Below are 26,273 nucleotides of genomic sequence, written 5' to 3' on the forward strand. Positions count from 1 at the left end.
AAAATAAATGTCTCAATAATATTACTGCTTTGCTTTTCAAGCTCTTTTTACTGAAAATTGTGCCAACGGCAGGCTATTCTGACATTCTGGTATCTAAACAGGATAAAAACATATTTCCTGCCACTATATTGGCCAATACATTTTGCCAGGAAGGTTCAACCTGCAAAATATCACAGTCCTGAGATTTACTTATAATAGTGGTTGGTAAGGAGAAAGAGAGAGAGAGAGAGAGAGAGAGACAGAGAGAGAGAGAGACAGGATAAAAGAACCTTTAGAAAATCAAACACTCCAATGAAGACTATATCTGGCCTAGTATTGCCTCAGAGATTCTGAGTATGTGCCCATTAGCATCATATGTTTCCAAAAAATGTCACAAATAAATAACACAAGAATAGTTCCGCTGGTATACATCCCACTGAAAGATGTGGAAGGGAGAATTAAATATTTAGTTTTGGCTGATGTTAACGGCTCTGGAAACTGAACCTCTGAAATGGCTAGACTTTTTCTTTTTGAGACAGAGTCTCGCTCTGTCGCCCAGGCTGGAGTGCAGTGGTGCCATCTCGGCTCACTGCAACCTCTGCCTCCCGGGTTCACACCATTCTCTTACCTCAGCCTCCTGAGTAGCTGGGACTACAGGTGCCCACCACCATGCCCAGCTAATTTTCTGTATTTTTTAGTAGAAACAGGATTTCAACGTGTTAGCCAGGATGGTCTCGATCTCCTGACCTCGTGATCTGCCCGCCTCGGCCTCCCAAAGTGCTGGGATCACAGGCGTGAGCCACTGCACCTGGCTGATGGCTAACCTTTTAAGCAATAGGCAGGGGTGCTCCTGGTATGGGCTCCTAACCACAGCTTAACGAAAAATGTACCCTAAAGTACTGTGAGAGATGCCTCATAATCGCCAGGAACCCTAGTAAAGTAGAGGCCATGTAATTAGAAAATTCTCTTTGTAGGAGATGGGGGAACAGGGTGGTAGGCAGAGTTTATCACCTGTGATAAAGGCTCATTTTTCTTCTGCACGCCTCAATATTTAAAGAATCTGTCATTGTCCTCAAAGATATCCTACACACTAATATTCAACTGATTTCCAACTAGAAAAAAAGTGGTGACCAATTATTATTGATTCAACATCACAAAGAATATGCAGTAAAGGTTTAAAAAAAGATTTGTTTTCAGAAAAACATAACCGTATTATAATCATGATTCCACTTTCGTATCATAGAATTGCTTGATTAAATAATGTTTACTGAGCACTTACTATATGTTAGCGTGTATTCTACATGCTTTAGATAAACTTTCCCATGTAATCCTCACTACAAATCTATGGGGTAGATTAACATTCCTATTGCCTTCTTACAGATCATGAGACTGAAGCACTATGGTAATAGATTTTTTAATGAAATAGCCTACAAGAGAATAATAGCAAGTTAGTATATATATTTTCTTATGTAGTTTTGATTTTAAAAGATTACCTGCTAACACGACTGAGACAGTGGTCCAATTTACTAATTTAGCCATGTTCAATCCTGGTTTTACAGGCCCTGGTGGCTTTATCTAGCCCCATTCTCTCTTGTACCCTGTAGGAAACCTCAAGGTCACGCTAAACGCACATAATAGCACATTCATCTTGTAACATCAAAGAAATTAGTTTCATATAACTAGGTTTTCAATACTTTAAAAATTATTCCTCCTCTGACACTTAAGGAGATACATGTAGTTCACTTCTTTTTCTTCCATTTCAAGGGCTTTAATGGAAGACCAGGCTGAGAATGAGAAGTTTCAAATGATTTATAAATGTGTACTTCCTAAAAATGTCTGTAATGATGAGAAAATTAAACAAGGTCATAACGTTAAAGGAAACCTACCCTATTATTCACGAGCAACAAGTCAACACAATAAACTCCCAAAGAAAGACAGAGTCCTCTGTTCTTCTAGGGAATTAAAAAAAAAAAAATTGTACACTAGTTTAATGCCGAAAACAAAAGGTAATCTTTTCAGATTAAATTAAGTGAAAAAGTCAACCATATTCATCTTTAATAGCACATTTCTTAGAGTAATCGGCAGCTTAGTTGTCCTTCAAGTGTTGCTACCAGCTCAGTGCTATTAGCTATTAGCTCACTGAGTAAAGTAGGTTTTCTCAAAACAAAGGTTTATTGAAGTATTTGTTAATTTAAAAAATATTGATAGGTACAGCATAATACTTAATACTATGGAAAAGTGCTAAAAAGGATAGCAGAGATTTTTATGCTCATAGACACAGAAGTTTTCCTCCACTACAGAGAAGCTAGAACAAGCAACTCCCAATCATTCACTGTAATGGAGGGAAGAGGAACTACAGATAATCCAAACTGTCAAGTCAGCTTTTCAAAGCATCCCCTTCCTTTGCACTTGAATAAAGGTGCATCTGGAACTGGGTAATTCACTCTGAACTAAGTCTTGAAGCCCCGCAAGAGAGACAGGTACCAGGAAGGGCTAAGGGCCTCAGTTTCTTTTCTTTTTTTTTCCCCCTTTTTTGTCCCACTTCTCCCAGTAAGATACCCTGGAAGGAAATAGAGCCCCTCCCACTTAGTCCTGCTGAGGGCACAAATGCTAGGCACCCAACAGCATGCAAGGAAGGGTAGATGGCTGACCATAAAGCAAAAATTCTGCACATTGATCATGTGAGATAATCAATGAGAGATACTCAAAGACGTCTGTAAGGTAGACAATAGTTGCTTTGACATCTATTACTCGTTTGCCAAGAAATCAGGCCCCACCTCCAACTGGAAACAGTTTCCCTCCACAACATTCATCCCAGCTTGTCATTGTATATTTGGGTGCATGTTGGATTAATAGCTGTCTAGCCTCTCTTTCTCTCTCTGATTAATATCTGTCTAGCCTCTCTTTTTCTCTCTCTGATTAAACTGTGAGAGAAGGCAGGATGCTTTTCCTTACCATTGTACCCTCCTTCTCCCAGCATTCTAGCACACGACCTAGCTCACAGTAAGTGTTCAGTTAACATATGTTGAGTGAAAGCGTAAGACACAAAGAATAAGTGCTATTACCAAATTGAAGGCAAGGGTTTGAAAGGGGCGTGCCACCTTACAGATCATGCAGAGTAACACCATGAAAAACAATTGTGACAAGTCCCTGTTCTGTACAGATGAACACAAAAATATAGGCATAATCATCAACACTCAATTGTGTATCTTTCTTTGCCTATGATGATGCAACTATCTAACACCACGGCAGAAATCTATTAATTGTAAGCCATAATCTCAAATCTGGGTCATTAGCTTTTAATCACAAAGAAATGTAAAATACAAAGTTTAATACTAAAAACACTAACAGTGACAACCTCTGCAGAACACATGGCTGAATTAGGAAAAACTAAAACTGCCATTTAATGGGGTCCACTTACAGAATATTCCAGAATTCCATCTCTCTCTCTGCTATCAATATGTCAGTAATTTCTTTTTAATTTTTAAAAATTTTTTATGGAAGTCATTAGGCATATAAAATTTACCATCTTTACCATTCTTAAGTCTACAGTTCAGTGGCAATAACTACATTTATATGATTTATTTCCCCATCATTCTTCCCTCCTCCTTACCTATATGTTCCTCGCTAACTCTGAAAACATCTTTTTAAGGTAGGAATTGGAGCTGGAGTTTTGCACAGTCTATAATGCTACATTGACAAGAAAATGAGGTATTCCTCACCAACAAAATGTCTAAACACAAGCCCTGAGTCATCTCTCGTTCATCTTCGCAATGAGGTAAGCTATCTTATACTAAAGAAATCAGTGCAAGAAGGTGCCTTCTTAATCATTTATTCCTCCTCCTTAATTATGAAACAGGTATGAGGATTCAGGAGCCATGAAATTAATTATTTTTTGAAAAGCATTTTGTTCAGTTATTCAGTGTACAGAATGAATGATTAAATGCTACCAATCCTCAGCCTTTACAATTCTGACTTCCTGTTGATGTTTGTACCTGGCCTAAACAGAATTTGTCATGAAAACACAGTATCAACCACTAACTAGATGACGGGATGACTTAAGCTTCAAAGAGGATCATATTCACAGGCCTATCCTCAGCAGGTTACTGTTGAATTGAGATATAATATCTGCAGAGATTCTAAATCTTACCCTTCATTTCTCATGATAATTAGGAGATATTTCACATAGGACTCTTTTTTTATGTAATTACCTAAAACCCCAATGTGCACACTCACCTCACTGCGACACAGCGGCAGCAGAACTGAATGAACAACTTTGGCACTGCCATCTGTCCAAGTAACTATCGCTTATATCTTCCTCTGGCTTCTTCCAACCTGTACACTGCATTTTCTTCTTAAATTTCATTCTTAATTGAGTAATCCCCTGCCATACTAGCATTAAACTTAAGCAAACACTTATTTATGTCTGTTTTTCCTTTCCCAATTGACTGTATGCACTTAATTTAAAATCTCCCCTTAAACAATGATTTATGAACAACACTGTTTTAGTTTAGTACATCCTATAAACATGCCCTTACCTCCAACAGTTGTTTAGTATACCTAGTCAACATTTCCATGCCATACCCATTTATGCAATTTGCACAATTCAATCATCTAAACCTTCCACCAGTGTAAGAAGTAGTACTTAAAGAACAATACTCGCCTTAAACTTACACCTGCCCATACACCCTGGACTCAGCCACCACCACTAGGATACGTACCTTCTTCCTCCTCCTTCTCTTCTTCTTCTCTTTGGCTGCTTGTGCTTGCTTGTGCTCCCAAACCAGATTGGTCAGATTGGCTACGTACTCATCGGTCTGCTGCAAAAGGTAAGCTAAACGCCTGTCTTTCTTTTGATCAATCAGTTTTCTATAACCCTCCTCATCTTCAGCCTATTAAGGAAAGAAGAGCACGATGAGAGCATAATATAAGCATGCAGACAACTCCACTCTCCACTCTGTCCTCCCCTTGACAGTCTGCACTTTGACTGGCAGGAGTGTAGCAAACTGGATGAGTTGGGCTGTTCAAGCCATTGCACAGAGTCTGAAGCGGGACAAACACACAGAAGTGTGATGCCTACATCCCAGGACACTGGAGTTTACAGCAAAGTCTGGGCACAAAGCCACACTGTACGTGTGGTGTGATTAAGCACTCTGAGCCAGCTCTTTGTTTTCTGTGTTGCTTTAACTGTACAAAAAGATTTTAGAATTTGACAATTCATGATCTAAACTTTAACTCTATATTTTAGACATTTTCAAATATAATCAAAAGCAGAGAGAATAGTTTAATTTCTCCTATAATCAACCCCAAACAACAAAAATTAACTTGTGATGACTCCTGTTTCATTGCTACTCTTCCCCTAAACCCAAACTGAATTGTCTTGAAGCAAATTCCAGACATAATATCCTTTGATTCATAAATATTTCAAAAAGTAGCACTAAAGGCAAGGAATCAAATGGGCTTTTAACAAATAATGTCTTATATTTTAAAAAGTCTTTCTTTTTGGCATTACAAACTTTGTGGTCGACAGGAAAGATCAAATTTGGGGGATTTTTTTTTTTTTTTTTTTTTTTTTTTTTTTTTTGGCCACAGAGCTGCACTGAGTAATGGGCGCAGGTGACCGGAGACAAGTCACTTAGCACGTGAAGTCTGGTACTGCTGAGCAACAAAACAGATACAGTAATTCCCACCTCCACCTCCCATTAAGCAACATGATGAGGTTAAACAGAATAAAACTCTGATGTACTCTAAGCCACTTTGAGAGACATTTCTTTGTGTATCCCAATAAAAGGACACTCCAAATTATTTTTATCATGTAATGCCATGATAAAGGAACAAGCTGCAAAATCTTTAAGAGGCAACTCCATTGCAAACACAAAAACAAAAACTTGGGATCTTCTGTCCAGGGGTGTCACTCTAGCATTTGCCGGAGTGACAGCAGCTTCATCACTCAGTCTAGCTGCCGTCTGCCCTGTGGATGAGCAAGAGCCTCAAATGCTATTATAACTCTAATTGCTTTTGGTTATGGTTGAACTCACTTGAAGAAAGAGTCATAAAAAACTTCAGTTTCTCTATTATCTGTATATTCCATCATTTAATTGCAAAAATTAATGATTTGCAAATGCCTAATCATTAGTGTCAAACCAATCTGTTACTGAAGTTCTAATATAGTTTCACTTCAGTTGAGTCAGACAAATTTGACTGCTTAGTGATCAAATTACTATAAAAATGGTCTAGTCAGAAACCTCTTGGACAGTCCCCTCTCTCCCTGGTATGGAGAGGGAGGCAGGATAGGGTAGTAAGATGTGGTAGCACCTGGACACAGAGGCTTTTAAAACATGGTGTTTACTCTCTGGAATCCAAAAAATGAAAAAAATGCAAACTGTAATACCAGCAAGGAAGACAGTGTCACTTAGAATTTTTCAGGAACATAATTATGGGCTGAGACTAATGACCTTATCTTCATCTATGCAGGCATTATGTCCTAGATAGAATCTGCAGGTCTCCTATAATTATAACATCACACACACACACGCTTTTCTAAAATCCACAGTGTGTTCTGAGGTCCAATTCCAAAAATAAATGGTCAATAAAAACAAATACTCAGGCCAATGATATAAACCTATCTCTTCTGTGCTTATATGCCCATTAAAAAATAACAGTGCAAATGTAATGATCCATGAATAGCCTTTGACCATAATAAGGCTATCACAAAAAAGGCAACATTTCAAAATCAACTTAAAAATCACTTATTACACCGTTAGAGAATAATTTCTGCCATTGAAAAAGAAAGATAAGCACCAGAGTCTTCAAAATACAGACCTTCTTAGATTTGAAGACACGACTTAATGTGTTATTCATTCCAAAAAACATGGTCATTCACTTCAAAGAGGCCATATTTTTAAAAGAACTGCATTTGCCATCCTTCCAGATCTGGTTATCAAACTCATGCAAAATATAGTACCTGCTTTTATGAGAGAAGCTGTAATGTGTACCACAATACCACCCCAGGACACAGAAACACTATACTCAGCAGTCATCCCCCTAGATTTTTGGCATGCATTGTCCAGGAAAGAGAAAAAGTTTTTACTTCATCTCCCTAAGGTTCAAAGAAATTTATTAAAATTTTTGATAAGCAGTTTTCATCTTTTCCTTCTACTACCACCATATTTAATGGTCTCACTGCAGACGGATGTGGGTTGAGTAGTTTCCTGGGCTCCTGCAGGGAGTTCCTTACCATCAGTCGCCGCATTCTCTCCTTTTCAATCCGCTCTGTCTCCTTCTTCTGCTCTCTTTCAGTGTTGGCATGCCAAGTTGCCACTGCTTTGGACAGCTTCTGGATCTTTCCGGCCACAGACCGATGATATTCCTTAAAATCTTTTGCATGTTGCAAAATACTGTTCAGGTATTCCTAGAAGATCCAAAAAGGGAAGGAAAGGATACTTAAAACCCATTGCCCAGTGTCCTCGGAGCTATCAGTGTTGTCCAAGAAAACTCTCAGTGTGTGTTTAACAGCACAGGAAGACTAGAATCTGGGGATAGGTGCCCTGGTGTCTCTGCAGTTGAGGTGTGGGCCATGGGGCTGGTGGGAAAGATAGCCTCTTCGGGTTCCTTTTGGTGCAAGCTTTTGCAAGAGAAGCCTCCTCAGCCTTGAGGGTATGGCCACATGAGAATGGAAAGATCGAAGACTGAAAGAGACCTACAAAATGGCAATGATAAAATGTAAAGCAAACCACTCATTCACTCCAAAATAAACCTGAGGAACATGGGTATCTCCAGCAAAAAGTATGCCATAAAAGTAATGTTTTTCTGCTCTAACTTAACTACCCTAGAGTATGACACAAAATAAGTTTATACAAAGTTAAAATTGCCATGCAGAATTTGTATCCACTTTTTAAATATATACTCTATTTACACTAAAATCCAACATTTTTTCAAAAGGAAACTAAGCTAAGCACTGAATTAAGCACAGGAAAACAAATACAACTTATAGGACTATGACGGGAAATCAAATCCTACATCAAAATATTTCCAAACCCCCAGAAAGGAATGTTGTTAATATTTGCCTCTGTGCAACATTCAACTAGGCCCTTCAAAGAGGCCAAGATGCTATTATATTTGTTATGAAAATAACTTTTTGCTCTCTACTTTCCTTTTCCAAGTTCCTGCTCCCAGAATTTTGCTCTAGGAAATCCACCTATGCCCACCCATTCAAAAACTTCCCATGGGATTATGAACATGACACCTGTTACGGACTGAATGTTTGTGTCCTCCCAAAATTTATATATTGAAATGCTAACTTCCAATGTAATGGTATTAGGAGGTGGGGTCTTTGGGAGGTGATAAGGTCATGAGGGTAGAGCCCTTACGAATGGGATTAGTGCCTTTATAAAGGAAGCCCAGAGAGCTTTCTTGGTCTGCTTCCACCACATAAGAAAACAAGGAGAAGTTAACAGTTTGCAACCCAGAAGAAGACCCTCCCCAGAGCCCAGCCATGCTAGTACCCTGATCTCGGGCTTCCAGCCTCCAGAACAGTGAAAAATAAATTTCTGTTGCTTATCAACCACCCAATTTATGCTATTTTTTTTATAGCAGCCCAAACAGACTAAGACAGTACTAAACCTCATTCTGCTGCTGAGCAATTGTATGACCTTGGGCAGGTCATTTATATGTCCTGGCCTAAGCGTCCTTGTCTATAAAATGATGTGGTTGGATTATGTAAATGTCAAGGAACCGTTTTGTTCTGTGATGTCCCCACCACCCACAAGGGTCAATTTTTCAGTCATTCTGACCCCATTCGATGACTTCATTGGACAGCTCTGTCAAAGTGAGGGTGACCAAAGCCCGGGGTCTAAGAACCTGGTGTTTCTGACGGCGTTTCCTCTCCTGCTCAATCTTCTGCTGCTTCTCCAGCTTCTCGGTCATGCGAGCTTCTCTCAGAGTCTGGCGCTTGCTCCGTTTGTATGCTTTGGAGTTGAGAGCCGTCTCCAGGGTCGTGTCCCTGCGCATGCAGGCCACCACCTCCTGTCTCAGCTGTCAACAAGAGAGCAGTTAGAAAGCCTTCCCAAACAGAAGCTAGGTTCCTGAACTCCGGCCTTCTCGCGGTTGCATTTAATGGAACAGAGCGGGGCGGGGAATCTCTACACGCTTCTCAATCGCCTTTGGTTTGTATTAAATGAAGGAACTAAAATCATGCCAAATGTATGCAATATTTTCAAGAACAGTACAAGATTTTTTTCCCCAAATAATTCAAATCGAAAGCAATTATAGTACGGTAACAGTAAAAGAAAGATGTTGTCTTGCCTTTTAAATAACTTCATTTTATCTAATTATTCTAATGATACCAATTAGCTAATAAGCTTTTTAAATTTTTCGCTTTGTTTTAAATGTCATGTTAACATTCTCTTTGTGTTTAAAGATTAATTTTAATGATGCTCCAAAAAAAGAATAAAAGAATTACTTTCACGTATGGTAGCAGCAGGTACTCAAACAACGTTAATTCATAGTCTCATACGAAGGATGGGAAATACGAGTTTTGGCTTCTTCCCATTCCAATAATGATATTCTTTCCAAGAGATCTACATTTTATATTATATCATGAACTTACTTTAGATCACAAATGTAATACTTTTATCTGTATTGCATGTTATATGGTGGTAGGGGGTAGGGACTGGAGAATACACATTAAATAATCATTCCACTGAATCTGAAATATCATTAGTTACAGTTAATTTAATTGGGAAGCTTCATAAATAACAGATTTTAAAAATAATATCAAACAAAAATCAGAAATCAGTAAGAGTCCAGCATGGCAATGCTAATTTGAACATAAACGTACTCCGGAAAATATACTTGTTTAATATTCATTTAGTAAGATTTTATGCAGCATTTTATTAATTCATCTTATGAGGTCACCAATAAGAAAGAAGTTAACAGAACTTAAATTTTAAAATTTAAGCTGAAATCTACTCTTGCAAACCAAGAGCCAAGTAGCACCTACCCACCACTAATGTCCATCTGTGATATTATAGCCAGTAAGGCAAATATACACCCAAATTCCTACCACAATAGCAAGCGGAGTAGACTGTGATTTTAGTCACATCCTCCAACAGACCAAGTCAATACTTCCAAACTACTTTTACTCATTAATCATTCATTTTGCATGTTCCAGGCTTTAACAAAACAAACCCATCTGACTAACAATGAAACATGCCTTATCCCCTTTGGCTTAGTGAGGCAATCTGCGGACTAGCAAACTTGAACCTTTTCAGTCCACAAGGCAAAACTCACCAAAGTGAAAATTAGCTCTAACTCATTCCACTAGTCTCTTACTAATTTAGAAATCAGAAAATAGGTCATTATACTGGCTTTTAATAACTACTGTAAACTACAAGAACAGATAATTTACTGATCAGTCAATATATGAGCCTGATGTGATCAAACACTCCAAACTTAGATATTGGTGAATAAATAAGCTATAAGACATTGCTTTATGTATTTCTATAAATGATGAACTACTAATTCAGTAGAGTGGCTATCATATTCGTTAAAATTATCTTCATAGTCGTGGCTAGCACTTTACATCTGTGCTTACAAAGAAGCTCCAATCTACTACCTTCTGGTTTTTCCTTGGAGTCATAAAAGTAAACATGAGCCACCCCACTTGTTCCCAAGGTTTTTCATCCATGGTAACAAAATGCCATAACTCTGACTTTGTGAACCATAGTATAGGAGGAAAAACTCTTTCCCATATACAGAAGAGAAAACCAGAATAATAAGTGGTTCATCTTCATTATTTTTAGTCATAAGCTGTTGGTCTAAAAGATTCACTATTTTACTATGTTTATATCTTTATAACAATATTGAATAGACTAAAGGCAACACAGATAACACTTTAGGAACAATTACATTTATTTCCTACACCTCAGATTCACTGGGGAAAACGTATTACCTGACGCTGGAAATTGAGTAACCGAAGTGCTTTTAGTTCTACGGTTGCTTTGGTTCTTAAATCTGGTGGCAAAGAGCCAGGCAGATTTTCCAGTTCTTGTATCCTATGAGCTATGCGGGCCTGAAGTCTAAAGGAAACAATAAAATGGGGAAAAGGGGGCAGGGGAAAAACACATTACAATTTAATCTTAAATGATAAACAATGACATTAGGTTTAAGCTCAGGGCAAAACATATTCCAGATACTGATAGTTGATTTCTGACACCCAACTAGAATTTTTGATGTTAAGCAGAGAAAAGCTACCTTTGCATTAATGCAGACAGGTATATGTTACTTAACAATGTGGCTTCCTCCATAACCTCTATCTAACACTAGGGAAAGAAGGTTCCCTCTGCATCTAGTGGGGAAGTCAAATGTCCTTGCTCACTCTTAGCAGACAGGGAAAATGAGAGACAGAAACAATTGACTCGCTTTCTAACTCCCAGCCAGACAGAATGCAGAGCTGAGAGGACAGATTTCTTCCTAAATTCTAGTTCTGTCCTAAGGCAACCAGACCATTTGTCTTCTTTGCCAAGATGCTGATGACGACAGCCATTAAAGCGGAGAGAGCAAGAACAGTTTTAGGTGCTGATGCCACAGAAATCAGCCAACCCTAAACATTCTGAAAGCGCTCTGCCAGCCACAACCACTTCCTCTGTGAGCAGAGCTTGCTTGAGAAAAGAAAATACAAATGAGGCTGTTTTAAAAAAAATCAGGGCCAGCAGCAAATAGTACTCAAAAACTAAGAGTTTCTAGAAAAGGATGTTGAGGATTCTCGTTTTACACACCATCAAAAATATAACTGCATGTACTTCTTCATAATCAAGGCATAGTAGAAAATAAAAGACCTCTGACTTTAGCCATTCACTTGGGATACTGTTACTGTTAGATATATAAACTGCGGGTTTTAGAGTTCACCTGAATCCTATTCTGACAAATAATTATACGACATTTAAGCCTATTTTTAGAACTACAGCCCCTAAATTTGAGGCAAACTGTACTGAACTAGATTTCAACAAAGAAAGAATAATATAAGTAATAAGTTAAACTAGGCTAATATTAACAGCACTAAGTGCCTTTAACGTACAATTTTATTTAATTGTCTCTCTCTCTCTCTTACACAGACACGCCTCTATAAGGTAAATGTTATAATGGTCCCATTTTACTGATGAGGAAAATTGAAGACACCTGGAGATACCACAGAGCTAGTAAAGAAGGGGGCGAAGACTGGAACCTCAATTTGCCTGATACCAACACCACTGCAATACAATGATAGATAATTAAAATATACTTTCCGAGAACTTTCCTGGACCTCAGCTATAAAAGCTGAAAATTAAGAATTCTGTTAAAAATTATGCACAGCCATAAAAAAGAACCAAATCATGTCCTTTGCAGCAACATGGATGCAGCTGGAGGCCATTATCCTAAGCAAATTAATGCAGGAACAGAAAACCAAATACCGCATGTTCTCACTTTTAAGTGGCAGCTAAACATTGGGTATTCATGGACATAAAGATGGCAACAATACACACTGGGGACTACTAAACGGGGGAGGGAGGGAGGGCAGCAAGGGTTGAAAAACTTTTAGGTACTGTGCTCATTAGCTGAATGATGGGATCAACTGCACCCCAAACCTCAGCATCATGCAATATACCCATGTTAATAAACCTATTCATGAATCCCCTGAATCTAAAATAAAAGTTGAAACTGTCTTAAAAAATGAATATTACAGTTTTTTCCAAACATGATGATGTTGCCAGAGTACAGAGCTGAGAGGACAGACTTTTTTCTTTCTAACTTCTAGTTCTGTCCTAAGGCAACCAGGCCATTTGCCTTCCTTGCCAACATGCTGATGACGACAGCCATCATTTTCATTAACATGAAAAAGCGAAACCTCCTGGACCTAAATGCTGTAGAAGATCTAATACTTCATATAGCCCAAATATCAAAATGAGTGATTTTTTAAGAAACCTACAGGTGCTTAATTTGGAAGGGAAATAAAATGTCATCATTTTTAAAAATTTGAAAACGATGGTAAGGAAAACTATTTTTCAGAGACTTCACTAAAAATAATATCTAAGACTGATTCTTGTTTTATTTGCTACACACATGTTATTCATTCTAATTTATTAAATGATTTGTCATCGTAATGTGTTAATATTATCACTGTTACCATGCTGCTGCTGTTGTTTTTTGTTTGTTTGTTTGAGATGGAGTCTCGCTCTGTCGGCCAGGCTGGAGTGCAGTGGCGCTATCTCGGCTCACTGCAACCTCCACCTCCCAAGTTCAAGCAATTCTCCTGCCTCAACCTCCCAGGTAGCTAGGGCTATAGACACGTGCAACCACACCCGGCTAATTTTTGTATTTTTAGAAGAGACGGGGTTTTCCCATGTTGGCCAGGCTGGTCTCAGACTCCTGACCTCAGGTGATCCGCGGGCATTGGCCTCCCAAAGTGCTGGCATTACAGGCATGAGCCACCATGCCTGGCGCATGCTATTGTTTTAACTATGCAAACCAACACAAACAATAGCATCTTTAAGTGGTTTAATCATTCAAAAGACTGAAAGTTTTGTATTTCATGCAACAGTAATAAACTCATCATTTTACTCTTTTGGCAAAATTGTTCAAATTCTCCCAACTTTCTTCCACATTCCTTGTTCTAGTGATACTCATGAGACTATTACTGTGGTTTTCAATGTTCACTGTATGAAACAGACATTTACTTCATTTACTAATTTTCCAAAACATCTATGTAGCCCCAAATCTCTGGATACAGCAACAGATGATGCATCTTAACAATTCAGATGTAAAGAAAAAAATCCATTACTGATTTTTTTTGAAATATATAATTTAAAGGGAAAAAATAAAACTGAGACAACTTTACTTTTACAGGTTAAGGCCATACCAGAGGAAAATTAAATATTATAGTGGCGTGAGGTCATGGCCAATGATTTGGTTATTCCACATCCTTGGTTCTAGATTCCTCGCAGATCTTTCTTACTGGAATATCCTAGAACTCAAACTATCCCTTGGTATTCTGATTTACTCTCTTTGACAAAGTGGGTCAGATGCTAAATTAGAGGAATTCCTACTTAATCTTCCAAACAACCATGGAACTAGGACTACATAAATAATCGCAGGATAACTGGGTTGATAGGGTAGAGATTACATCACTTTGAACTGGGAGGTGGGAAGTAGGGAAGTGGAGGGAAAATGAGGAGATGGGGAGTGGGAACCCGGGGTAGATGGGGCACTGTGTGGCACTGGAGAGCGAAGGTGGGAGCGAGTCCCTGAAATGACTACTTCTCCAAGGAGCCCAGTTATTTGTCAGTGAATCTGATTTCCCTGGCACAAAAGAATCCCTTTTATGGAAGGAAGGCAAGAAGTACAAAGCACAAACTCTAGGAGAAGAGGAAAGGTAGATTCCACAGTCAAATTATATGCATTTGATTCAGCACATGGTGGGGAAGAAGCAAAGGTACAGGAGGGGCTTCTTTAACACAGAAGATTATATCTTTGTTGTTGTTGTTGTTAATAGAAATCTTCATTTTAAATAATGCTCCTCTCCAGACAATTTCATCTCCCCGACAAAGATAGTCAGCATGTAGTCCGATAAAGAGATGCAGGATTCTAAACTTCCCCAAACAACAAGATGTAATACTGCATAACTGCAGGAGACTCATTTAGTGTCCTCATGAGTACAGAAAATTGATGCAGAATTAGGTCACACAGGTTTTTCATACAGATTGAACAGTAAATCAAGAGGGGTTACTGCTCTGGCAAGAAAAAGAGTTCCATTAAAGGCAACAGATATTTGTTCAGGTCCAGAGGAGAAGTTTATGATTCCTGTAGGAGAGTTATTTGAACAGAAAATGACACTGGTACATTTTGTTCCTTCAAGGAGCTGAGTGACACTTTAAAAAGAGAGTGTGTGTGACTTTTTGTAACTCTGCTAGTAAAGCAGCTATTGATAATTTTTGAGAAGGAATTTTCAGGATTGAAATGGCGACAAGGGCAGGTCAAAAAAAAAAATCACAGGTAAGCAGCCTATGTCTGCTTCCTGACACAAGGAGGATATACCACTCTTTTCATACTAAATTCTGACTTTATTCCGAAGAGGTCTGATGTAATTCAGAGATGTTCTTCCCAAATAAACCCCTTCAAGTGTGAAATACATATTCCAGGCAAACGTTTGTGGAATTAGTTTACATGCCAATGTGATGATTCCTGAGGTACTTTTGATCAGACATCTAACTCTAAATAGAAGAAAGCGAAGTTAGGCACAATGAGAAGGCAACAAAAGTGTGCCAAAAAGAAAAAAAAGCAGTACAGGGAAATATCTCTCTGACACTTATTATGGAAGTAATAAAGTTCCATTATAAGAGAAAGATGGTCAAAAAGAAAGGATCCAATTTAAGTGGGAAAAATGTTTGAACTAGAGAGCTTGTACAGAGCTGCAGCAAAGTGCTCATAGGCAGGTATTTATTTACGCTATGAATGAAAAAGAAGGTCAATTTGTCAACGTTCTGATTTTATGATGAACAAGGAAAAGCAGCCAACTGACTTAAATGTTAAAAAAATTTAAGATTCTGCAAATTTCCTGTCAAATTTCATAGACAAGGTAAATGATATTACAAGACCCAAAGGAATTAACATCTGCTGAAGAATTTCTCACAGATGATTTTTGCTCAAACTAAGTTTATCAAATTGCAAAAGAGGTTTTTTAGACCTTTCTCTAATCTTTGATCAGATGATAAAGATGCACTGGGTCCTAACAGTTATCAATGCTAAAGGCTCGTAAGCCATTCTATCACAAAGGGTCAAAAGAAGAAAAAAAATCGTTCATTTGTTGTCTTTTGCAAGTGCCTAAGGGACTTAATTTAACCCTTTTAAGGGATAAATTTAATCTCTGCAGTTGAACAACTTATCTTCATATAGGCAGAAGACAGCTATTGCTCTGTAACCAAAGAATACAAACCATGCCCCATAATGCTGTCACTACAAAACTGTGCTGCTTCTCCAGGTGGCCATGAGAAAATTCAGACCAAAGGACCCACGACCTTTCTGGATTCAAGGTTGTCCAGATCAGTCATCTCAAAAGCGACATGGCTTTACAGAGTAGGCATTTATAAAGCAATAATAATACGATGAAAAATAGCCATTTTCAACATTTTGTAATGCATGTAATTTAAAAGATACTGACAGCATTTTTTATTGACATAGGAGTGCAAAACAAAAGCTTTTTACACATTGGAATAGGCCAAATAGTACTACTTAATACTGTGCACTTTGGAAGACCATCCACTAAGGTAATCTCCAAAAGAGTTCCTAAAATAAACTTATTACAAGAAAGTCCTGCAAGGAAAATCCCAGAAAAAATGATCAGGAACATTTAGGAGTTAGCAAAATAAAAAGTTAAAACACACTTGTGCACACACACATACCAGGCTGAAAAAGGGAAAAAAGTCTAGACATATATAAAAATTTCCAGCTATAGAAAGCATCTGTCTTCTAAGGGTAGTTCACACAGTTTAACAAAGGTACTGGTAATTCAAATGGAAAAAAAACGTTTTAACTAGGGAGCTTGTACAGAGCTTTTTCCTTTTCTAAGGTAGAAAAAAAATATTAGCTCTTAGGAAGTCAGAATTTTAGAGCATCCACATTGTATTTCTCTATTCTATTTCTGACTTTTTCCAATACTTTTAGCTTTTTCAAAATTCGACAGTAACATACAGAATGCACTGCATATTAGTCTATTGCACATGAATAGAGGAATATGCTAGTATTTGACTTTATAACACACAGCAATTATTCACCCAGCAGAATCTGCCTATCAGCACTGAAATATCTATTGACAATGAGTAGTATCTAGCTCTCTGGGAATACATGAAATGGTGGAAATAGCAATATAAAATCTCTTAACAGATGATTATTAATAGCGATGAGAATAAAGTTACACTCTTCATCCAAAAAAATAAACACATTTAATGGCAAGTTATTCTGATTTCTTTCAGATTACCTCTCAAGGCTGGTAACTTAGTATTTTAGTCTAATAACAAATGAGTGATGTGCTTTTCAAAAAAGATTAAGCTAATGTTTTAAAAGGGAGCCCAGATACTGTTTACCAATATTCTCTATAATTTTTAAACTCTAATTTTCCTTAAAATTAAGAAGTATTTCGGAAATAATAATAGGTATTATTTATTGAATGTTTCAGTATCATTTTATCTTCCCAACACTATGAGAGGTAACTTCTTTTAGCCTAGGAGGAAACTGAGTCACAGAAAAGACACATAACTTGGCCATGGTAAGAAGTTACCAATGACACAGTATGCTTTCTGGCAGACTCCAGAATCCACAATCTTAGCTTTATTTTATCTTGACTTAATACTTGCTGGACTCACTTTTGGGTTGACATTAACCATTTACATCAGGGGTCTTCTAAATACAGCCTGCAGGCCAAATCCTGCCTCCAGCCTGTTTTTGTGAAGTTTACTGAAAGACAGCCAGCCCATTATTGTCTACAGCTGTTTTCACACTACAAGGGTAGAGATGAGTTGTGACAGAGACGGTATGGCCCCACAATGCATAAAATATTGACTATCTGGCTCTTTACAGAAAGGGTTTACCAACCCGATTCTGATAAATGGGCTGAATCAGGTAAAAATTAAGTTTCTGGACTAATAATTTAAATACAGACCTTGTAGAAAGACACTTGCACAGGGTATACCCATAAGGCTGGATCACACCATAGACACACGTGAATTACAACAAAGATTATACCAAGCTACCAAAGTATGCTTTAGTAGAAATGTACAATTAACATGAAAGGCCAGCACAACACACTCAACATCCCACCACCTCAGTCATTACTGAACGGCACAAGCACAAACAATGACAAGGTATTCCATAATCGAAGTGTGAGATGATCACTTTCTTGGGTCACAGGAAGTCCCCGTCGGCTTTTGATCTTCAAAACCCCAGTGCCTACCTCAGCACCCGGAAGGCCACAAGGGTGGATAAAAGTTTTCTGACTGAATGGGTGAAAATCACAGTTTGGCCAACCAAGGGGGCAGGCACCTCACCCCCCTAGGCCTGGTGGCACGTGCTAGAACACAGCAGGTGAGCCCCTTTCTGGTGGGGTGCATTACCTGTATTCCCGCTCCTGCAGAATTTCCACGGGGTCCAGGCCTTGCGGTTTCTGGATGGGGCTGATGCGGCTCTGCTTCTGCTGCAGCTGAAGGATGGGCGAGGGCTGCCCCGGGGCCGGCTGCGGCACTGAGGGCCCGGGCACTGCGGCCGCGGGCGGCTGCGCGGCTGCGGGGGGCGCGGGCGAGGGCCGGCCGCTGGGCGCGGGCACCGGCAGCTTCTGCGGGGTGCTCGGGCCGCTCAGCTCCGGCCCCGGGCCTGCGGGACAAGAGCGACATGGGCAGCTCGGGCGGGACGGCGCCCCGCGGGCCACACCCGGCCTGCCCGCCGCCCCCCGGGGCCCAGTGCTGGGGACCATTAAGTGTCTTAAACACCTAAGGGAAGAGAAGAAAAAAAAAAAAGGAGGGCAAGAAGGAAGACGAGGGAGGGAGAGGAGGGCAAGACAGGGAACGGGGTAAAAGGAAAAAGAAAACGGAGAAGGAAAAAGACACAGAAAGAAAAAAGAATCTGGCATCTATCCCCATAGGGAAGTGGCATCCACTAACGAACATGGGTGCAAATGATCCCAGAATGACCGTGACTTAACACAATTGATTAAGGAAACTACTGCCAGCTTTTAATGTAGCTCTACAATGGGTTTCTTTCTTTTTCTTTCTTTCTTTTTTTAATGACAGGTGCATTGAGAGTTCAAAAAAGAAAGGGAGTCACCCAACAGTCAGATGCAATTTGGGTATGGTCCTAAAATCACATCTTGCGAATTGCACCTCAAGCCTTTTTAGGACAGACCTCTATCTCAATGTGGAACAGCCCTGCTGTGAGAACCCATGCTTTACAAACAGAGCAACGAGTTTATCAGTCTTCTGATGTGAACTACAAGGAGCACACACTTTTTCTTTTAAGGCCTGTAAAGCATATTTCAGGTTTAATCAGTGAATTTTGGGAACTTAAATTTTTTCTTACTACATATTAGAAAATATTTCTTAAAACATTCATTGTTAGCCAAAAAAAAATCTGCTCGTTCCACCTAATAAAAATTAGCAAATACTAGGATTCAAGGGAGCATTATCCCATGTTATCAGAATAAAACAATATGTAATCTGTAAGCTTGTCAAAGTGCATTGAATAAGTTAATTTAAAATAATTTTCCACATTGAACTTCAGGAGTTTAAGCTAATTACTAGGTACAGACTTGAATTTTTAAGTGTTCCATTTCTCCTCCTAGATGAATTTTTAGTTGCCTTACAATTATAAATAATTTTAGTGATGCTACCAGATCAGTTAAATTTTTTTTAAAAGAATCTCAGTAAGCAGATGTTAAAGTCCAGAGCATTCTTCCAATTTTTTCTAAATCCTTTCTAAGAAAAAAGAGCTATTAAATGGTAACAAAAATAATAGTCTACATACTTCAGAGCGATTTAATAATTAACCATACAACGACATACATTATGAAAAATTGAACACATTTATTCAATTTCCAACAATCACCAATTAGAAATGGGCTTAAATGACAATACAAAGAAAGCTATAAGCAAACATTTTGACACGGGGAATGTGAAGAATTAGAACAAACTGCTTAGGAAACTACAGTGTGTGTCTGTGTTTGTGTCGTGTGTGTGTGTCTGTGATGTTATTGTTCTTTTCCCTTCCTTCTAAAATTAGGTAAAACATTTCCTAAAGATACAGAGCTAGGTAAGATTTCCTCTTTAGGTAATTTCCAGCAGTGGTTCTAGGGGTTGATGAAAAAATCTTAGGAGGAAAATGCACTTCGTTTTATTTTTAATTTTAGGTATTGTAGATGTACCTCCATAATTAAGAAGTTTTTTCTTCTAAGTACTTTTTTTCTGTATAAAAGGTCCTTTCTGTAATGCATACCTTTTATAATATTACACATTTAGAGTTCCTTTCATCCATATATAAGAAACCAATTTCTAAATATTAAGTCTCAGGGTTACTATGCATTGGAATAAGTTATCAGGGGAAGTTTTAGCATATTTTTCCCTGGAGATCTTTAAAACAGAGTACATTTTTCATTTGGGTTGCTCTAGGTGTGATCCAGTCAAGCAAGAGGAGATACAGATTTCTAACATTTATTTTAATTCCCTATGATTCTATGACTCTCCTTAAGAAGCTAAAGAAGCTGGTAGAATTAAACATATTTGAAGACTTGGTATAAGCATGCGAAATCAGGAGTTTAATATATATAGGTCCTCTAAAAGCAACCACCTTTAGGTCTTACTGATAATATCGGAAGAATTACTTTAAATTTAGTTCTCAAAGTGTTTTTCCTCCCAGTTCAAATAAGTCATCAACAAAAGCCATAACACTGCAATCATGTTATAATTTCACTTGTACTGGCACTCTCTTCTTTAGCATTACTGCCTATAAATACCCATGCAGAAGATTATGAAGACTCCTTGAGGTATAGTCAAGTCACTATTTTAAAAACTACATTTAATCAAAGAAAGGTACCCAAAGCATATCTGTCATCTCTGGTCCAGAATCTAGTCTGTGACTCCAAACTAGATCTGATATATGCATGGACAGCCTTCTTCAGTCACTAAATAGAAAGATATTCTAATTTTGTTGATTCACCTGTAACACTGAAAGACAGAGAGAGATTCAAACATCTGCTTACATATTTCAGTCTCCAATTTAAAAGTACTGCAACTTGCTGTGCACTAAACAGGTACATTTAAACACCCTGTACCTTTCCAGAAAAAATGCTCTTTCACCTCAGCTGTTATCACCTGCTGGTTGTGTGAGCCTGATCAAGTTACTCAACCAATCTGTGGCTCAGTGTCCTCATCTATAGAATGGGGATAGTAACAATAGCCATCTCATAGGGCAGTGGTGAAGCTTCAATGAGATAACAGCGTCTACATGTTCAACCCCCGGCTTTTGTCATTTTATTGCCGCCAAGGACAGGGAGATAAAGAAACCTAATTGACTCAGCTTTACAGAAAAACTACATGGCAAAAGAAAGGTCTTTCAGGAAATTCGGTACCATATTAGCTGGCAACTTTGGGAGTACTCTTTTTCTATAGCAATTTCAAAGTGTTTCAACAGTTTAATACAACTCCTCAGCACAGACACTCAGATGAGTCTGCCTGCCACGTGCTCCCTGGAGTCTGCTACCAGAGCTACTTAGAGCAAACTCCACTTCCTAGCTAAACACCACAAGTTCATTTACGGTGTGGGTCTATTTTCTCCTCCCTCTGACAGATTGTATAAAAATGACTGCTTAACAGAGGCTGGGGAACTGAACGCAGCTTGCGGCAATTAGCCTTGCCCAAAGTCTAACTACCTATTCATTAGGTTTGATGCCTGTCTGTCCCTCAGGCGGCTTACGGATTCGTTTGCCTGGCTGGCTTTGCTCTCTGTCGACAGAAATCACCTCCTCTACACTAGACCCTGGTGGTCTGCTACTTGACAAGACTTTTTCCTGGTATCTTCAAATGGAAGACAAATCACATTCTTTAGCTTATCTCCTACTCCCTCTCCAACGTAAACAATTTAGGCTTCATTGTCAGAGGTACAAAATGCCATCTGCTTTCCCTTCAGTCCTCACTTTAGGAGTCAAAGCAGAAACAAAGTAGAAACTCTGGCCCTCCAGAAGGGAGTCCTAGTGCAGCTAAGGGTGGAGGGGGACAGTCTTTATTGAATGCATCCCTATGCCTGATTTGATGCAATAGGGCAACAAATGTATTAAAATACCCAAGTCTCACAGGCACAGAATTTCTAAGCATTGAGAGCTCCCACTTAGTCTTCCGGCATACAGGACATTCATGCAAATAAAAGATCTATGCATTCAATAAGAATTTAAGTGGTTTCCACAGGTTGGAAAAAACAAATGCCATAAAACATATTTAAATTGAGTATATAAAATTTCAGATATCAAAAAAAACACTTTATTTTCTACCATAAGGTCTCTCCCTCACCCCTAAAAAAACCCAAGTTTTTTCAGTTACCATTTTTCTTTTTGCTTGAATATCTGAAAGGAAAAGTGAATCAAAATGAAAAGAAAAATGATGGGTTAGATTTGAACGGTGCCCACAGCAGGCAAGGGCACATTCCATCATAAGAGTGGCTGACGTTTTGCAGGGGAAACCACTGCAGAGTTATGTGTTCCATGTGCAATGCCTCGACTCCAATCATAATTCTTTGGTGGTGGCTAGGATGATGTCACTTTCGGTGAATTATAACTTTGGAGTAGATTTGAGGCACACCAGCCCAGCCAAAAAGATTCTCTTCACACACGAATAACACTAGGAAATGGAACAGAAGCAAAATGGGAACACAACTACCTCTACATAAGTGAATAATATCCTGAAATATTAGCAGGGGTGTTTAAAAGTAATTATACTTTATTTTATAAAAAGGAGATAAACAATAAGGAGATAAACAATAAATAGACTCATACGAACTTTAAAAAGAAAATCATGCCTTATTTTTACTTTTCTAAAAGCCAATCTAAAAAAAAAATTATTTTTGGCAAGTAAGGTTATCTGTTTCTCTAATGAAACCTGAGATGTGGGGACAAGTTCAGCAATGTTGTCAAATGGCAGTGCCCTCTCAGTGACAGAAATGGGGTCATTCTATTTGAAGGAGATATCTTCTTTCCTCCTTCATTCATGTCTCCTTTCCACTCTTCCATAAAACCCTACCTGCCCAAATATGGTCATTTCTAATGAAGCCCCAACTGTTGCAAATTTAAAAAGACATGAGCAGTGAGTAATAAAGTGAATTCCCTTTAATGACAGGCACCTGATGACGGAAAATGTAGGTACTGGAGCCAGGTTAAAAAAAAAAAAAAAAAAATAGAGCCCTCTCTTCTGAAAATGATCCAGAAAATGCACTCAGGATTGGGTTTATTAGGACATGAAGCATTTATTACGGACAAGTATCCAGATAAATGGAACTTCATCCTTTAAATTTTACTACTGTGTTCAGTCACATTATTTTAACCTTGGATTAAAAAGGTTTCTCAAACAAATCATTCTGCTTCCTACATTCTTAACTGATATCTTGGAATCTTTTACTACTGAGTCTAGCTCATTCTTAAAAATACCAATGCTTGGTGATGTCTGTGACAAGATGATATCCCAGGACCAACTGTGAGGTACAGCAGATCATACCCAGAAGACATCATCCCAGACTACTACCTTTTGGAAGTTCAACTTCGGATCCCTCCTCTCCATCAACCTTTCATGTAGCTGGTAGTTACCAGCTGGCCTCCTAGTTAATACTCTTCACATACTGAGACATGGGATATAAAGATTACCAACTTTGTTGATATTGCGTCCCAGAGTAAGAGGGAAAAGGCTCTAAGTAAGGTGTGCAGACACTGTCTCTTTACACATAGAAGTACAATGCTTGCATCTTGGTACACAGACTTTGTGACAGGTTTTTTTCCTTGTCATCAACCTTTTTGCCATGAAGGAGCCAGTAGGGAGAGTGGTTAAGAACATGAGTTCTCAAGTAAAATTGCTGGGGTCTGAATCCTGACTCTCCATCATTAGTTGTGTGACACATGCAAAGGACTTATCACTGAGAATGGCACGAGTAGGCCAGCAGGCACTCAGTGAGGATCAGCCACACACACACATATACATACGTGCTTTTTTCTTCTATCTGGCTGCATTCTCAAGAGCTGGAGTTTTGCAGTTTTAAAACCTCTAAATACTTTCAGGATTCAAACTGCCATTTTCTGCAGTTTCTTGTATAACCTTTCCTGTTCCCAAAGCTCAGTTCTCTATGGTCCTCCACCTACCAAATGCCTCCATGGTAGCCACACAGAAATTCTGGAGATGAAATGACACTTTCTTGCCCTTTTAAAACCCATTGCCATGGTCTGAAAGTTTATGGTCCCCTCAAAATTCGTATGTTAAAATCCTAATTCCCGGGGAGATGGTATTAGAAAGTGAGGTCTTTGGGAGGTGACTACTTCATGAGGGTAGAATCCTCATAACTGGGATTTGTGCCCTTATAAAAGAGGCTCTAGAGAGCTGCCTTGTCTCTTCTGCCATGTGAGGATACCGTGAGAAGGAAGCCATCTATGAATCAGGAAGCAGGCCCTCACCAGACACTGAATCTGCTGGTGTTTTGAAGTTGGAATTCCCAGCATTCAGAACTGTAAGAAATAAATTTGCTGTTTATAAGCCACCCAGTCGATGACCTTTCATTACAGCAGCTCAGACTTACTAAGACATCCATTCTTAAGGCTATAACAATTAATAAGATGAGTATATCTCTTAGGTAGGCCTACTCATGGAGCTGCCTCTACCAGAAAATAAACATATACAAACTCAATAGGCAGAATATTAATAAAAAAATACTAATCTGAACTCTCTCCCATGGTATAAGGCCCAAAACCCAGGAAGAGTACCAATATCCCAAACTAATTGTTTGCAACCACCTACATGTCAGAACTTGCCTAAATGAATGTAAACCACTCAGAGGAAATGGTATCAACGTCAAGGAAGTACCTCATTCCCTAGAATCCAAAGCTTTCATGAGAGTAGACCCATAAACTCTCTGCTTTTCCAGTTCTTTCACAAAACGCTTCCTAGAGAAAACAACCTTCATGGAAGATCACTCCAGAGTCCCCTGCACCTCTGAAGTCTATCAACGGGATCAAGACAAGACCAGGAGGCCACGCAAAGGATTATATCATTTCTACCCACTGTATAACGTCATAGCTTCAGATTTCATCCCAAGGTGTATAAGAAATAGGCCATGTTGAATCTGTTAGTCTATTATGAACAAATGCTATTGATGTTTCTGTCATGCAGTGCCTCTTACAATAATGATGATGATAATAATAATTTAAAAAATAATCTCACCTGGGAAATCAACCCTATACTCTCATGCTAGAAATGGCTTTTTCTGAGAAACTGGTAAGGAACTTCCTTCCAAATGGCGAGACTTAGATACAGGACTTTGTCTCCTTTTGGCTCTGATTGTCAAGAAACTCAAGTCATCTTTGAAGCAAATACAGCAACTATGAGAACTTTTGCAGCCCTACTTTCTTACCTCAATTTCTTACTTTTTTTTCTATTTTCCCTTGTTTCTGATTTTGCTACTCATAATTATTTTACAACAGTCATGCTTCTTGTAAGCCTCTCCAGATGTTCTTCGTAACAGAAAGGGATAGAAATAAACAAATCAACAAATTATAAAATGGCTCTAGTGGGGCTGATTTGAGCAGTGAGTTTTGGGGATGAAATGCACTAAGTCCGGAGGTTCTTAACCTTGGGTGTGTGGATGGGCTTCTGAGAAACCTTGAACCTCTTGAAAGAGAATGCAAAATCACAGGTGCTTTTTCCCTGGGTCTCCAGCTTGCACAAGCACCTTTTAAGGTTAAGAAACACTGCCCTAGGTCTCAACAGCAGGGGAAGACATCTAAGTGGAGGAAGGAGAGAGAGCCAGTGAGGTATAACAAAAGGCTACGTCAGCCCCGGGCTTGTAACAACCCAGTGTTTTGGTGAGCAGTCTTTCTTATCCGAGTTGGACCATGGCATTATTCATTTGGTTGTGTATTAACCTACCAGATGGTCTGTTGTAGTTAACAAGGGCCGGCTGCTGTTGTTGCTGCGTCTGTGGCTGCTGCTGCTGCTGCTGTGGCTGCTGTTGCTGCTGCTGCGGCTGCTGTTGCTGCTGCTGTTGTTGCTGCATGCCAGGCAACGTCCTTTTCCCCTGGACTGCAAGCTGCAGCGTTTCAGGGAGGGGCTGGCCCCGGGCCAGCATTTTATAAGCTAAAATCTGAGCTCGAAGCTGATGCAGCTGGACAGGACTGAAAGGTGAGGGACCTCTGTTGGGCTGGTTCATGGCCTGCGGATCACCTGGGATGAGGGCCCCTGGCTGGCTTGGTGGCATCTGAGGTGGAGTTGGGCCTCCTCCAGACATAGGGCTGGAGACGTGCTCTGGGGCTCCTAATGGAGATGGGTGTGGTGACATATAACCTAAAATAAAACACAAAAGGAAATCACAGGCTGCCCCTGACAACCCTGAAAGAGAGATATCCCTGAATACAATTTAAATACAATTTATTAAATTGTCTACAGCAACACTTTCTGACAGAAATTTAAATGACATATCATTTATTAATTATATGGAGTTTAAGATCTTTACATATTAATATGTGCTTTATATATATG

The 26,273-nt window shown here is 39.0% G+C and overlaps 1 protein-coding gene across 5 annotated transcripts in view; it reads right to left on the reverse strand.

The window, feature by feature from the left end:
• The window catches only part of SMARCA2 (SWI/SNF related, matrix associated, actin dependent regulator of chromatin, subfamily a, member 2), a 180,299-nt gene that overhangs the window by 129,494 nt on the left and 24,532 nt on the right, over nucleotides 1–26,273 (reverse strand). For all 5 annotated transcript variants that reach the window (XM_055294356.2, XM_055294355.2, XM_055294354.2 and 2 more), the window contains exons 4-9: nucleotides 25,665–26,078; nucleotides 18,120–18,375; nucleotides 10,931–11,057; nucleotides 8,839–9,012; nucleotides 7,217–7,390; nucleotides 4,701–4,871 (exon numbers count right to left, since the gene is read on the reverse strand). In XM_055294356.2, the coding sequence (XP_055150331.1) occupies nucleotides 4,701–4,871; nucleotides 7,217–7,390; nucleotides 8,839–9,012; nucleotides 10,931–11,057; nucleotides 18,120–18,375; nucleotides 25,665–26,078 (1,316 nt within the window). The remainder of the gene's footprint in view (nucleotides 1–4,700; nucleotides 4,872–7,216; nucleotides 7,391–8,838; nucleotides 9,013–10,930; nucleotides 11,058–18,119; nucleotides 18,376–25,664; nucleotides 26,079–26,273) is intronic.

The sequence above is a fragment of the Symphalangus syndactylus genome, chromosome 9 (genome assembly GCF_028878055.3).
Source record: "Symphalangus syndactylus isolate Jambi chromosome 9, NHGRI_mSymSyn1-v2.1_pri, whole genome shotgun sequence".
Lineage (NCBI taxonomy): Eukaryota > Metazoa > Chordata > Mammalia > Primates > Hylobatidae > Symphalangus > Symphalangus syndactylus.